Source organism: Pongo pygmaeus, chromosome 11 (genome assembly GCF_028885625.2).
Source record: "Pongo pygmaeus isolate AG05252 chromosome 11, NHGRI_mPonPyg2-v2.0_pri, whole genome shotgun sequence".
NCBI lineage: Eukaryota > Metazoa > Chordata > Mammalia > Primates > Hominidae > Pongo > Pongo pygmaeus.
This window is the reverse complement of record NC_072384.2, coordinates 142056915-142073166: the sequence shown is the minus strand read 5'-3', so window position 1 is coordinate 142073166 and position 16252 is coordinate 142056915. Positions and strand designations below refer to the sequence as shown.

The following is a 16252-nucleotide window of genomic DNA, read 5'->3' as shown; positions in this document are numbered from 1 at the left end:
CTAGTTTAAATTCATTCTCTTGTCCTTACTTTTGTGCCATTAAGAGCAAGAAAAGCTTCTAAAGATGTTACTTGAGAGCCAGAAAAAATTAGAAAAAAGAGAATGTATTTGTGTATTACATATGAAAATAAATAATTTTAAAAAGAACTTTTGGCCGGGCACGGTGGCTTACACCTATAATCCTAGCACTTGGGAGGCTGAGGCGGGAGGATCCCTTGAGCCCAGGAGTTTGAGGCCAGCCTGGGCAACATGGCAAAACCCCGTTTCTACTAAAAATACAAAAATTAGCCAGGTGTGGTGGTGCATGCTTGTAATCCCAGCTACTCCTGGGGTTGAGGAGGGCGGATCACTTGAGCCCATGAGGTCCAGGCTGCAGTGAACCATGATTGCACCACTGCACTCCAGCCTGGGTTGACAGAACAAGACCCTTTCTCAAAAAAAAAAAAAAAAAAAGTAAAAGATGAATAAATAAAAAGAACTTTCATGTTAATAACATGTAGAAAAACAAAAAATGTTTTCTAATACATCACATGGATCTAAAAAATAGTGTTATTTAAATATTGATATACGCATATATTTTTAGTATATTTAATTGTTCTTGCTAATATTACCAGTGCAATCTTCTATCAGGGAATTTTCAGAATAAAAACTGTATTATCATTGACCTAGAAAATTAAGTTGTATGTTAACACCACACAACACCTCCTGCATGACAGGCTCTGTGTGTCTGCTCAATCCTCACACCAGCAGCTCTGAGAAAGAGGGATTATAATTGTCCCTCTGTTTCAGAAAAGGAAGCTGACACACATGGAGGCTAAGTGGCATCCCCTCATCCAGGTGGCCCGGGCCTCGCTGAGACCAGATGGCTTAAGCTGGGAAGGTCTGGGTGTACCATCTGGCTCCAGTCTGCACCTTCCAGCAGTCTCTTAGCCAGCCTCTCAAGAAAGAAGATGAGTAGAAAGACCAAATTACACTACAATTTTAAACAAAAGATACAATATCACTTTCCAAATAAAAGGAGAAATTCAGATTTACTGTTTCTAAGGATTTTCTCTGTTACCAAAGCCACTCTTGATCAACTTAATATGCAAAGTCTAACCAGCAAAATGGAATTTGGTACATAATTTGACCGTTAGAAGACTAAGGAAATATGCCTCCAAAAATCATCCTTCTTACCTCAATGTCAAATATTTCCAAGGTGTGGTCCAGCAGCTTTACTCTGAGGTGCAGGTGCTTCTCTTGCATTCTGGGCAAGAGAGCCTGCCCAGGCTCAAGGGTGCTAACTCCCACAGGGGTCTGGGCACCCAAGCGCGTCCCTGCAGTCTGCAGGACTCTGTATGTTCCTTCTATCTCCCCCATTCTTCACCATGAGTGAAGAAAACACTAAAATGAAAAAAAAAAAAAACACACATGAAGGAATTATCACATTATTTAGGTATCAAAACAAGGTAAAAAAAGAATTATTGGAGACACGGGAATCCTCTGTACTATTACTGCAACTTCTGTGAGTCTTAATCACTTCAAAAGAAAGTGTTACAAAAGATTATTTGCTACTCAGGCACTCATAGGTGGAGCATAAAATAACAAGCACCACCCTCAATAACAATATTTCCAGATGCTCTATGAGCCAGGCATACCCATTAACTCATTTAACCTGTTAGACCTCACAAACGAGTGACATCACCACCACCCACCCACCTAGCAGAGGCAAGAGAGCTCAGGGCTGCCACACCAACCCTAGACTGTCCACTCCCTGGCACACCTCTCTCCACCAGCCCAAACAGTTATTGTGGTGATGATCCTTTTTAAGGACTAGATGGTGCCATTTCTACCAAACGTAAACAGGCTCCACAAAGCATAGCATCAACGCGTGTCAGGCAGTGCACAGCAAGAGCTGAGGCATTCGTGCAACTGTTCTTCCCCTCTGCTGACTTTATGTGGAGTAAAGGGCTACTCCAGCTGAGGAAAAATGCCATTAAAGGAGATGAAAACAGCCAGGTTTGTCTTTGCCAGCTTTGTACCCCTCGATTTTTCTAACGAGTCTCGCCAGGGTGCAGCCGGTGCCACTGGTAGTCTGGGACGTAATTTCACACATGGAACTGAATGACAGCCTGGATAAGGGTAACAAGGACCACGTGCCTGGTAGCAGGAGGCACCTGCCCCTGGTCAGGCCCTTCCCAGCTCCTGCCCATTCTCACAATAACCCCCATCTTCACAATAACCCCCTCATCACTATCCACAGCCCACTTAACAGATGACAATGAGGGCCCAAGAAGGTCAAACACCTGGCCTAGGGAGGAGCTCAGGTCCTTTTCAACTCTCTTTTTGTGCCAAGGGAAAGGTCTCTGCTTGCAAGCTATTAAGTCTAACAGGGCTATTCTTGTCATTATTTATTTAATGCACTGTAGATTTTATTTTTCCATTCAAATTGGGTATATATTTTTTAAAACAGATTTTATTGTGTATATTTGAAGTCTGCAACATGATGGCATGGGACACACAAAGATAGTAAAATGTGTCTTCATTGTTTTTAACGAACATCAGGCTAGTATTAGGTACTAAATATTTAGTATTAAGTATCAGCTAGAATTAATAATACTAGCTTGTTTTTAATATTTATTAATTATCTATTATTTATGGCAACTTCCCTTGTGAAATGTCTTATGTTTAAAAATCAATTTTTAAATATTTAATACAATAAAACATAGTATGGCAAAAAATATGGCAAAACTGGTGGAGGTGAGATACAAATGCTGGGTGTTTAATCAACAAAGCATGCAGCACTGCACGCATTATTTTATCTCACCCAATCACTCTCAGAGTCTTCCACTAATCTGTAACCTTTTAAAGAGTTAATCTCACTCAATTTCTAGCCCAATCCCCTTGCGTGACAACTTAATTGCTCCGAGTCTCCTGGCCCTTTCCTCTTTTTCATGCTTATTTTGTCATCAAGACAAGCAAATCAAGAACCCCCCCTTTTTTTGGAGACAGAGTCTTGGCTCTGTTGCCCAGGCTAAAGTGCATTGGCCCCATCTTGGTTCACTGCAACCTCCACCTCCCGGGCTCAAGCAATTCTCCCACCTCAGCCTCTGGAGTAGCTGGGACCACAGGAGCGCGCCATCACACCCAGCTAATTTTTTGTATTTTTAGTAGAGATGGGGTTTCACCATGTTGGCCAGGCTGGTTTTCAACTCCTGGCCTCAAGTGATCCTCCCACCTCGGCCTCCCAAAGTGCTGGGATTATAGGATTATAGGCGAGCCACCACACCTAGAAAAGAACCTTTTTAATCTCTTAATTTCAAATAGGCTCTCAGTGACTTACTGCCAAGCATTTCCTACTGTACACTTAAACCTTACCCACAAAGACAACCTTTTGAACTTCTGCACACGTCCAATTTATCAGACAAGAAAGCAAAAAATGAAGAGCTAAATCCTCCGGGACAAGCAAAATGTGAGCACTATGAACAAAACGACAAGGCAGTGCAAGGTCCCATCCTAATTCCTAAACAAAGCCACTGACTGACACATTTATTACCTGAGCTGCACGTTTGGCACAGGTTGGCAGTTACCTATCATCTTCAGCTGTCTTTCTCCATGCTGGATGCTGCTTGAGGGCAGGAACTAAATTCTTACTGTAAACATTTGCTAAGTATTTACTTAATGTCAGTGGCACCAAAAAACATGCACTGGTACATCATGCAATGTACTGTAAAGATGATAACAGCAAAAGACAAAAGACTACAACCACAAACAGAACAACACTTAAACAAAATTAATGTTTTTGCAACACTAATATTAAACATGAGATATATGAAGTTCTGAGAATCATAAATGAGCCTTTTCATTTCAATTCCACAAACTTAATTTTTATGAGTGCATAATTGTACATGTTTATGGGGTATGTGATTTTTTTTCTTATTTTTTAATTGACAAAAATTGTATATACTTATCATGTACAACATGATGCCCTGAAATATGTCTACACTACGGGATGGCCAAATTGAGGCAATTAACATATGCATGACCTCACAAACTTCACATTTTTTGTGGTGAGAACACTTAAAATCCACAAAAATTACTAATTTTCAGAAATACAATATGTATCTTAGCAATTTTCAGAAATATAATATGTTGTTACTAACTAGAGTCACCATGCTATATAATAGATCTTCTAAACTGCTGTCTAACTCAAGTTTTGTATCCTTATACAAGCAAACAATGTGTAATGGTCAAATTAGGGTATTTGGGATATCCTCCACCTCAAACATTTACAAATTCTTTCTGTTGGGAACATTCCAAATCCACTCCTCCAGTTATTTTGAAATATACAATAAGGTATTAACTACAGTTGCCCTATTGTGCTATCAAACAATAAATCTTATTTCTTCTTACTGCATTTTTGTACCCATTAATTAATCCTTCTTAATTTCCCACCCCCTACTACCCTTCCCAATCTCTGGTAACCATCACTTTTTTTCAGTTCCCACATATGAGTGAGAATATATGATATTTGTCTTTTTCACAAACTTTTATTTATTGAGTAGTTAATGCAAAAGTAAGAGAATGCAAATGAAGAAGACTTCCACTTTGAAGGTACGTCCAACATGAAAACATGAAAATAAAAATAAATGATCCATATGTTCTTGGTCAGCTCACAACATTTATCAAATATAGAACCACCAACAGTGGGTTCTTCTGAAACAAGGGATAGGATGTTTTACTTTGGTCACCAAAGGCATTCTTTCCCTTAAGTAATGCTACAAATCTGTAAACATTTATACAACTGAAATACATTTTTAGAAGTCATTTCTCTTATTTATTCTACTGTATAATTCTCATTTATGTTTTCTTAAGTATAGCTTTAAAAATTTCTTCAGGTTCTTTCTCTTCTACTCATTATAAGAAAGTCATGTCTAAACATCTACTGCTAAAAAAAAAAAAAATAGACAAGACTAACGTGTAATCCCTAGAGGTGCACATTCCACTGATAAAACCATAAAAAGAAAACACAAGGAAGTTATTACTAGAAAAGTGGTCCCTTCTTGATGGGAGAGAGGGACTGTCACTGGGATGGAACACAGGGAAAGAGTTCTTAGGTTGGCAGGGCACAGTTTTATTTCTTGACCTGGACAGTGTTCATTTTATAATTCATTAAGCCATACATCTGATTCATGTTTTTATATGTGTTTATTTTATAACAAAAATGTTTAAAACAACAAGCTTTTTAACATTGCTTCCTCTTTCACGAGAACATGACACACTAGACAAATAAAAAACACTTTTCTTAGCTCAAGGAATATCAAAATCTCTTCTCAAATACGTGGCTCACAGAGGAAATCTTTACACGTTTGCACACTTTCCAAGCAGCGACTTACATCCTAATTAGCCCAGACAGACATCAACATGGCTGCAGCTGAGATGCAAGGCCACAACAAGATACCCTTGTTCATGAGACTGATCTTAAGAAGACAGATTCACTTGAGAGAAGATGACCCTGTGGTACTCTGTTGCTGATACCCCAAAGAAAAATCTGTTTGTTGTCACATAATAGTAACGTGGCATAAACTATCCATTTAATAATTACTCAGCTTTAAGATTAAGACTAAGACTTATATTTAAGACTTTAACACTAAATTTAAGACTAAGATTTAAGTTTAAGACTTTAAGTTTATTACTAAGCTTACGAAAGCTTAAAAAGACCTTAATAAAGCCAGGAATAGTGGCGCACATCTATAATCCCAGCTACTCAGGAGACTGAGGTGGGAGGATCACTTGAGGCTAGCAGTTTGAAACCAGCCTGGGCAACATAGTGAGACTCTATCTCTAAAGAAATATAAAAAAACACATTAATAGAAAACCGGCAGGTAACCCCATTGTTGTGACTGTCGGTTAACCTCGGTGTCAAAGCCCGTCAATCCCAGCTACTCGGCAGGCTGAGGCTGTTTTACATAAATTTTGACTAACGAAAATTACCTCTGTTTTGCTTTGTGTGCTTATAAACAAGTATTAAACAGGCAAGAACACACAGGCTAGACTAGAAACATGGCAAGGCCATTAACAGTCCTTGGCGCACCATGTTCTGTGGTCCTAGGAATCTGGTGTCAACCTCTGCCCATCCCTGCTCCTGCCAGCGAAACTTCCCAGATACCCAGAGGAAAGTGGCAATGTAAACAACCAAGAATCTGTGGGGGACTGTTTATTGTGCCATCTTCTTTCAATGTGAATGAAATGCTTTGCAGTCTTCAGTCCTAAAAACATTTGTGGTGGCCGATACAATTTGCACTACTGACATTCGGTCCTGCCTACTACAAACTCAGCTCTTGTGGGTATAGTCTCATTTAATAATAACAGAAAACCCTGTGACATGTCATTTCTATTTTAAAGTTGGAAAATTCAGCTCAAAAGTCTGCCAAAGGTTTGGGTGATAATGATGTACTGAGTAGGTTTGTAACAAATGGACCACTCTAGTGACAAATGTTGACAGTAGGGGATGCTGTGTGTATGTGGGGGTGGAGGGTATATGGAAAATCTCTTTACCTCCTGCTTAATTTTGCTATTAACCTAAAACTGCTCTAAAAATAAAATCTATTAAAAAAAAAAAAAAGGCCTGCCAAGGAACAAATAACTCAGAAATGACAGAGCTAGGACTTGGGCCCAGACTTGGCTACCAAAACTCTTCCCCTTCTGCTGGAAAATCAGCACATGGCTTTTTAGACAAAAGCATGTCCACCATCCACAGTAACGGGTAGGGGCTAACATTTCTATTTTGCAATTTAAAAAAATCACCTTTCCTAAAATATTTTTCACTGTCTGCTTTGGGAAAATAAAAAACTAAACTCCTTTACGACCAACCCAAGAAAGCAGAATATGAACTTAATATTTCACTATACTCGTCTAATATGAAAGTCCACTGCAGCATTGGGAACAAACTTCACTGCTGATGATGTTCAAATGGAATTCTTCCTCAATCCCTGGACCCTGGGGTGCATTACCTCTTTACTGCAGCACAGCAAGAGATGGATCCTTCTTTATTCTCTTTCTAAGCATTACTAACTTTTAGAATAAGGAACTAAATAGTCAATGTGAGGAAGCAGAGAAAAATGTCAAGACCTGTACTGTAAAGTAAGGCCTTCAAACTGCTAATGAGAAATGGCTGGCTGGGCAGGTGGGTGGGCCAGCAGGGCTTGCACACCCTCCCCAGAACACTGCTGCATAAAAACACACCAACACTGCTACAGTGTTGTCTGAAGGCAGTGTGGCCCGAGCATCACAGAAACTACGCTTGGCCCCAGAAGCTTGGGGAGAAGGGTGCTGCAGAACTCACCTGCACACACTTCTCCAGCAGGCGCTTCAGGATGGCTGTGTCACTTGCACAGAGCTGACCACTGAGGAGGATCCATATGTGGGCAACCCTGTCCCTTAAACACCAGGAAGGGCAGTCAACAACTCAAGAACTCTGCTGATGGAAGAGCGCTTACTGACACAGAAAGGTATCTACCAAGCTGTGATTTAAAAAAGACCAAATAAAAACGCAGGCGCTAATGGGGAACAAGGAAGGAGGCAGCAGCAGCTGGGGATGGTGGAAATTCAGGGCCAGCACGCTTAAATTTCAATTTCAACTCTGCCATTAACAAACTCAGTCACGGCACCACTTCCAGTCTCAGCTTTTTCAACTGGAAAATAACAAAGGAAGGGAAGGGTTAATCAGATATTTTTCAGGTCTAAGAATCCATGATTCTGTGATAAGGCAGCTCAATGTGAGAACAAATGAAATGTGTTCTTGATTTCTACTAATTTATAGTGTTTGGTAGCCAAAAATTAAATATACCCCATAAAATCATGTTATCACAATCTTCCTACCTTAGCATAATGCAACAGTGGCTAAATGTGTGCAAGAAAAGGAAGATCACTTTCAGACAAATTCAACAACATAGTATACACACAGACTAATTGTTCCAAAGAGATTTCTTTGTACATAACCAATATTTGAAAATCTTACTTTTACTCCCCAGGCTATTTTTTTTTAATTGCCTGAACACTAAACAGATGTATTATTTCCTTTAGAGTGTATTTTAGATCCTCTACAACCTGGTATCCTGATTTCATGTTAAACAAAATTCTACAAACTGAAAAACAGAAGTTTTAGGAGCTGAAGTGAATCTGGATAACTGATTCTCAATACTTCTGTGGGGGATGGTATGAAGCCATCCAATTTAACATCAAAATCTTTACAGAAAAAAGCAAGATCTGTATATGCTGCTTTGGTGTGAAAGTGAATAAAAGGTGCAAAACCAGGTGCATGGCATGCTAACCTCTGTTAAAAGAGGAAGAAAATATATATATGTGTGTACATATATATACGCGTATATATATATATATATATATATATATATATTTTTTTTTTTTTAGTAGTGATGAGGTCTCACTAGGTTGCCCAGGCTGGTCTCGAACTCTCAGGCTCAAGTGATTCCACTGCTTTAACCTCCCAAAGTGGTATGTATTTGTTTATATTAAAAAAAAAAAAAAGAGCATAAACCAAAAACTAATGAAAATGGTTACCTATGAGGGAGGAAGTGAAAGGGGTAAACAATGTTGGAAACTGTACACGGTGTTTAGTAGTTTTGATATGGCAACCTCATAAATGGTTTCACATAATTAGAAAGCAAAATTAAATCAATATTTCAGAAAAGCAAGTCCTAAAAACCCAAACGAAATGAAACAAATGGTCTTAACTGTAAATCAAGACATCAGCTAAACTAAAGAAAATTACTTCAAGTGACTTCAAAGCCCAGTAACTTCATTCTACATCACCAGGAAAATATATCCTAAGGAATAAAAGAATCACAAAGAAATCCGACAGGATAAATGACCTTGTCTCTTTGGTAAATGGCAACAAAAAAAGGAAACGGTGTGTGTATGTGTGTAACTACAAACTGCTAAGACATGTTATCTATAAGGTATGATGTTATCAAATGCTATATATAGGACCTTATTTGAATACTGAATCAAACATTTAGAGATCAGAGAAATGCAAATGCTAACTAAGCATCAGATGATATTAAGAGGTTAATATTATTTTCTAGTGTTTTAGTGGTATTGTGGGTACATGAAGGGGAAAAAAGTCCTTCTCTCTTAGAGATGGATACTAAAGTATTTATGGATAAAATGAAATAATATCTAGCATTTACTTTAAAATAATCCAACGAGTTGGGGATCAGTGGAGGTGGGTATAGGAAAAAAAGACTGTCCATGTGTTGATTATTGATGCTGTATACATTGGCTTTGATTTATTATTTTCTCTACTTTTGTGAATGTTTGGAATTTTCCACAAGTCAAAACAAAAAACAAATCTAGCAATAATTTTTGATGTACATAAGGATTCAAGTAACCCATGCAAGAGTTCAAGCTGAGAGAGAGGGAGAGAGAAGCTCCTACTTTATGAAATCCTGGCCCAGTCTCTACTTTCCATAAGAAACTATAGCTTTGAAAACAAAGCTGCTTGCTCAAGGCCACAGACCTGATTTGTGCAGGGGTGAGACTAATATCCGGCACTGCTCCCAGTCCAATAGACTACAGTGCAAATTCTTCAGGACTAAAAAACATAAGACTATATTTACAGGGATCATTTCCAAAGTTCATTACTAGAGAAGTTTCTCTCAGGATGTAGAGCAGAAAAGATATATTAAAAATGACTGTGAAGGAACAGTTGTCAAGAAAAAATGAAAAGTATTAAAAAGATTAAAAACAAACAAAAAACTGATTTAAAGAACTGTAAATCCATGCATTATGAATTCACTCTTTCCTCCATTTTATTTCAGTTGCTGTATTTTTCACTAAAATTCCCACTTCTGTATATCTTCTATTTTCTTGCCAAGACTTTCTATATTTCCATCTGTTTCAAGAGCAGCTTTACTTCTTGGACTATTTTAATAATAGGGGCTTTATAAAGTTTTTTTTTTTTTTTTTTTAAACTGTAGCCTTAACAAATTTCCACAAACTTAGCAGCTTAAAATAACAGCCTTTTATTATCTCACAGTGTCTACGGGTTAGAAGTTTGAGTGTAATGTAACTCACCAGAGTTCTCTCCTTAGGGTCTCAAAAGGTGTAAGTCAAGGTGTCAGCTGACCTAGGGTCTTATGTGGATTTTCTTGGGGGAGAATACACTTACAGGCTCATTCAAGTCTGTGTGGGTATAAGACTGAGGTCCTTAGTTCTTGCTAGCTGTCAGCTGTCTGTCATTCTCATTCCTTGACTCATGGCCCCTTCCACCTTCCATGCCACAAATGTTATGCTGAAAACTTCGTATACTTCCAGTCTCTCTGCCTTCTCCATCTGCTACCAGCTGGAGGAAGATCCCGGCTTTTAAAGGCTCATATAATTACCTAAGGCCCACCTGGATAATCTAGACAACGAATCCAGGCTAGCTGATTCGTACCCTTCATTACATCTGCAACGTGCTTTTGCCAAGTCAGTCACATATTCCCAGGATAAACACTAGGAGGTCAAGCTCATGGAGGTCACAGATCTGCAGACCACAGTCAATCAGTTAATTCCAACACAGGCACCACCTCAGCTTTAGCCTGTGTCTTTTTTCACGAGTTATTTTCCTGGTTCTTCACATGCTGAGTAAATTTTGCATTGTATCCCGGACATTTTTAACATTACGCTCTTAGAGACTCTTGATCTTGTTTAAATCCTATGGGGAATGATGGTATTTTGTTGAGCAGGCATTGGCCTGGCTGGATTCAGTCCCCAAGTCCTGACCAGCCTTCTGTAGAACATGGTATCAGTGTCACTTTCACTTTCAAAGCCTTTGCAGTGTTCCTCAGCAATGTCCTGCAGTCCCTACTTGCTTGTGGCCAGCCTGCCTTCCAGGAGATGGTCTATCCCACAGCTGAGTTCTCTCTTTGGCAACCTGTTCTGGGTCACATAACGCATGCAAAGCTCAGTATTGAGCCTCTAAGTTAACTAACAACTTCATGGGGTCACTTTCCTGAGCAATTCCCTCTCTGGAATCTCCCTAGTATCCCTTCCAGTGACCTGGGCTCCCCTTTTCAGACTCCAACCAGAAACCTATGGCTTTAATTACTCCGTTTAGCCATGCTCTTCTTGTGTCTGCATCTTGCCTGGGACTGAGCTGCAGGAGGGAAGAGAATAAAAAGGCAACTGGGGGTTTTCCCCATTCCCTAAGAGTTTTAGGTGTTCACACACTCCCGCCACTGCAGGGCTGACCGGAGGAGAGGAAGCAAGAGGGAAAAAAATGACAGCTTTCTCCCACTTTCTGTCTTGGGGCCCAACTACAAAACTACTCTGTAGCTCTCCGTGTTGACACTGGGTACCTGCCTCCAGGTTTTGGACAGCCAGAGTCCAGGGCAGGGGATGCTGAAGGGAAGACAGGAAACTCACTACTGGTGCAAAGTGGTGCTTCAAAGTCTGGCCTTCTCCCCCATCCGCCTGTTATCGTTTACTTGTCGGAGTCCTCAACAGCTGCCCCATGAACATGTCCAGGTCTTACAGCCACAGACAGTGGGAGAGGCAGGATGGAATATGCTCCCTCCACCTCCCAGAACCACAGCTCCACATCCATGCATTTTAAAATATATTTATGGTGGTTATCATTGGGAGGGGTAAGAGGATTGATTTTTATTTTCTTCTTCTGAATTTTCTGTATTTGTCAAATCGCCTACAGTGATGAGTATACATTATCTTTGAAGTCAGATGGTTTCTCTGCAGAATGCTGCAGAAGTACTAATAGCTTTAAAAGTCTTAACTGATAGGGGCTACCTACAGTATGCCATTACTTACCTTCCAAGAGAAAGCTGGAATAACTGTCTTTCCCCTTAGAGATGTATTTGCTCTTCTTTCAAAAATAGTTCAATTAAAAATTAATATATATATATTTTTGAGATGGAGTCTTGCTCTGTCGCCCAGGCTGGCGTGCAGTGGCCCAATCTCGGCTCACTGCAAGCTCCGCCTCCCGGGTTCACGCCATTCTCCTGCCTCAGCCTCCCGAGTAGTTGGGACTACAAGCGCCCGCCACCATGCCCGGCTAATTTTTTGTATTTTTAGTGAGACGGGGTTTCACCGTGTTCTCCAGGATGGTCTTGATCTCCTGACCTCATGATCCGCCCACCTCAGCCTCCCAAAGTGCTGGGATAACAGGCGTGAGTCACCGCGCCCGGCCAATTTTAATATTTTTAAACACTCTCTGGGTTCCATTTCTTGTTCAGATACTGATACCTGTTTTCCAACATTCATCTTATTAACTACTATACTAACAAAGCAACTGAGATTTTAATCATAAAGGAGGACCAGGCGTGATGGCTCACTCCTGTAATCCCAGCACTTTGGGAGGTGGAGGTGGGTGGTTTACTTGAGGTCAGGAGTTCGAGACCAGCCTGGCCAACATGGCGAAACCCTGTCTCTACTAAAAATACAAAAAAATTGGCCAGGCGTGGTGGCGTGTGCCTGTAATCCCAGCTACTTGGGAGGCTGAGGCAGGAGAATCGCTTGAATGTGGGAGGCGGAGGTTGCAGTGAGCCAAGAGTGCACCACTGCACTCCAGCCTGGGTGACAGAGTGAAACTCTGTCTCAAAAAAAAAAAAATAATAATAATAATAATAAAGGGGACAAGAGATTTATAAAAGCCCAGTAATTTAAACAATTTCTAAAAGTAGTTCCTCCTTCCCAAACACATTCCCACTAGCTCCTGGAAGATTCACTTAGCACCTTCACCTCACATTCCCCTACTGGGTTATCTGGCATCAAGCCAGGGACCAGGAAACTACCCCCACTAAAGCAGTTTGACTATAGAGCTAGTCTGGCTCAGGTTTCTGCGCCCTCACTTGCACCAACTCCTTCCAAGGTCCTGAGAAAGGCCCTAAGCAGAGTGTCCCTATGGTCATACACTTTTGTAAAATTTACCCCCAAAATATTCTAATTGCAATAAATTAAGACTACTGCCTTTTCCCACTGTAACTCTGCCTCCGTTCCTCTTCCCCTTCATGTCAGGTAGCTTGGGAGGGGCTGCTGGCATTTTTGAGATCCACCTAAGGGTACATTAAGTTGGAGAAAGACACTGAGTTTGGGTTTAACAGGCCACATTTATGCTGTTTACAGTTACTTCTACTATGCAAACTTAGATGATTACCAGCAATCTCAATGCAGGTATTCCTTCTAGAAATACTGCTATCACCCACTGTGCTGGTTCACCAGGGCTTTTATGAAATAAAGGTGAAGGGCCAGGGATCCTGTGGCAATGTGAATAGGTCCAATGGGGTCTGACTCAGGGAAGTGTGTGGGCAGTGGAAAGGAAACATGGTTTGAAATGGAGGGAGCCAGATGCTCGTTTGTGGGGAATTTACCATCAGACGTGCTAAAATATAAGTGAATAGATCAGTTACCAGAAAAATAATCAATATAGCAGTACAATTCTGTGTGCCTTAGATGTGTTTTTTTTTTCTTTTTTGAATGGAATTGTGCAAAACAGGATTTACCTGAACATCTGTTTTTCTGGGACACCAACCTGTAGCAGTACTAGAAACAGCAAATACGTCTATATGTGAAACCATAAGTTTTATGTACCCTATCAACAATAAAAATTTATCAACTGTGCTAGAGGAATCACTGAGTTCTTTCTATATCCTGTCATACGAAAATGTGATTAAAAAGTACACAGCCAAAGGAAAAATATTATACAGGTGTGTTAGATAATTAACAAACGTTATTTTTCTCAATTTAGCCATTTGCATTATTGATCAGCTTTTTCAAATTTGTTACATTCTCATTCTAAATATTCACTTTTTTTTTTTTTTTGAGACAGAGTCTCGCTCTGTCACCCAGGCTGGAGTGCAGTGGCGTGATCTCGGCTCACTGCAACCTCCGCCTCTCGGGTTCAAGTGATTCTCCTGCCTCAGCCTCCTGAGTAGCTGGGACTACAGGCACATGCCACCATACTTGGCTAATTTTTTGTATTTTTAGTAGAGACAGAGTTTCACTGTGTTAGCCAGGATGGTCTTGATCTCTTGACCTTGTGATCCACCTGCCTCTCCATCTCTTGACCTCATGATCCACCCGCCTTGGCCTCCCAAAGTGCTATGATTACAGGCGTGAGCCACTGCTCCCAGCCTCACTTTCTAAATTAGTTTTTATTTGTAACTTTGTATTCTTTCTCTTAAAGAGTTCTCCCCTTCCCCCAAATTGTATACCTTCAAGCTCCATAAAACCTGACATCTACCTCTGCCTCAGAAGAAATCTGATTAATTCATTCAAATATTTATTGAGTTCTATTCTGTTTCAGGCAAGTCTAAATGCTTAGGGATACAGGAGTTCCTAAGAGAGAAAAATCCGTCCCTACATAGTGGACAAATACAAAGAAGAGAGTACCTAACATATATTAAATGGTGATTAAGTGCCTTGGAGTGAGTAAAGTAAGGATGGTAGAGAGGAAGTTGGCAGCTGGAGGGAGACAGGGAGGAGGCTTCATCAAGAGGACAAAGTCCAAGACGAGGCCTCAAAAACGCACTGGTACACATTACAACAGCTACCGCGTCCTGTATGACCACTACTGCAAGGAGATGCATGTCAAGCCCTTCGCTTATGTCATCTCATTTAATCCTCAAAATAACCATGTGCAGCTGGCATCAAGGAACTCAGGCTCAGAAAGGTTAGTGATTTGTTAGCAGTCACTCAGCTCCACAAGAGGCCTCAACCCCATCGTGATTGCACGGTGTGCACAGAGCACACAAAGATACAGAAGTTTAATTCAGAAAGGGAGACAACTGAGAAAGTAACCAGTACTACCTACCCACTGCAGTCACAGAGAGAGCAGAAAGTAAGAGGCAGCACCGCTGGCTAGCCTGACCCGGAGCAGCTTCCCTCACAGGGGAACAGGAGACCCGGTGGACAAAGGGCATAGTGTGTGCACAGGCAGAGGACTACATAGAAACTGCAGGAGCAGCTGGGAAAGGATGAGTATAGTTGGGCTGAGACACCCGAGGGGAGGTGGGGAGGTGGCCTGGGGTTGTGCTGTGCGAGCTCCAGTGAGCCAACTGGATGGAACCCCATACCTAAGTAGGTTTTGCAGCTGGGATAGGACATGACCACATTTTCGTTTTGGGAAGCAATCAGGAGGATGGGCTGGGAAGGGGAAAGATGGGATGAAGCAAGATTCATCACTGCATCCTACAACATTATAGGGCCTTTTTGTTTTTGAATTTTAAAATGGCAATAAACTAAAACACCAGTTTAGGGGAAAACAATTCATGACTCTTAAAATAAAACCACTTACATCACTCTAACTACCCTCCTGTCCTCATGTATTTTTACACTATAATTGCTGTGTACACACCATTTCAACTTTTCAGTTAAGTCACATTTTAAAGCATATTTCCATGGATCAAAATTTTCCTTGGATGGGAGGATGGGATTCAGCTTGCTGAAGCATGTTTACTTGCTATGGAGTACTCTACCATACTGACACAACAAAGTTTATCAGATTGTTTTGAAAAGTGTGATTCCAAAATCAAAATCTTTGCCACATACTGCTACTTTCCAAAAAGATTAGACCAATTTGTAGAATCACTGTCAACTAAACGCTCCCCAGAAAATCACCAAAGACTGGGCTTTATCATATTGCTTTGTAGGATCCTCAACTTTTCAACTCCCTGTGGCATTGACAAATACGCTATGGTCAAAGGACTCTATATTCTGATCTCAGAGAACATGACTGGAATCACCTCAGCTCAGCATCCAACGCTACAATGGGGTTTTGCCTGTATATCTAGCACTATGCTGTGTTTATGAAGCTCATGATGTACTGAGTAAAGGGGAAACTGGCAAGCTGATATGAAAGTGGGTGAAGGAAAAATAAGAACAAAACTGAAAGGGTAAGCAGCAGTAAGAAAAATCTGTTACTGTCTGAATATAGAAGAGGTATTGATGTGACTAGAAGCAGGGGTGTTTGGAAAGGAAGGAAGCAACTGAATTCTTTGGGCCAAATGGATTTAAATGAGCTCACATGGAATTGCCCATGCATTGATCTTTGCTTTGGCAATCCAGTTCATATCATTCCCTCCAAACAGGATAAGTTTGCTTAATTATTGCCTAATTTTTTCTCAACTGTTTTTTGTAAATATCCAGGGTTAGCTTGTTCTACTTTCTACTCGGATTATTTGTCCACCTGATAATAATAATGGCTAACATTTATTAAGCACTTACCTTGTGCCAGGCATCTTGTTAACACAGCTTTTTT

General features: G+C 40.5%; 1 protein-coding gene across 5 annotated transcripts in view; it reads right to left on the bottom strand.

Annotated features, from left to right (window-relative positions):
- FARP2 (FERM, ARH/RhoGEF and pleckstrin domain protein 2) overlaps window positions 1–16252 on the bottom strand; it is a 143409-nt gene that overhangs the window by 125182 nt on the left and 1975 nt on the right. For all 5 annotated transcript variants that reach the window (XM_063648439.1, XM_054477264.2, XM_063648441.1 and 2 more), the window contains exon 2: window positions 1177–1383. In XM_063648439.1, coding sequence (XP_063504509.1) covers window positions 1177–1359 — 183 coding nt within the window. In that variant the 5' untranslated portion in view covers window positions 1360–1383. The remainder of the gene's footprint in view (window positions 1–1176; window positions 1384–16252) is intronic.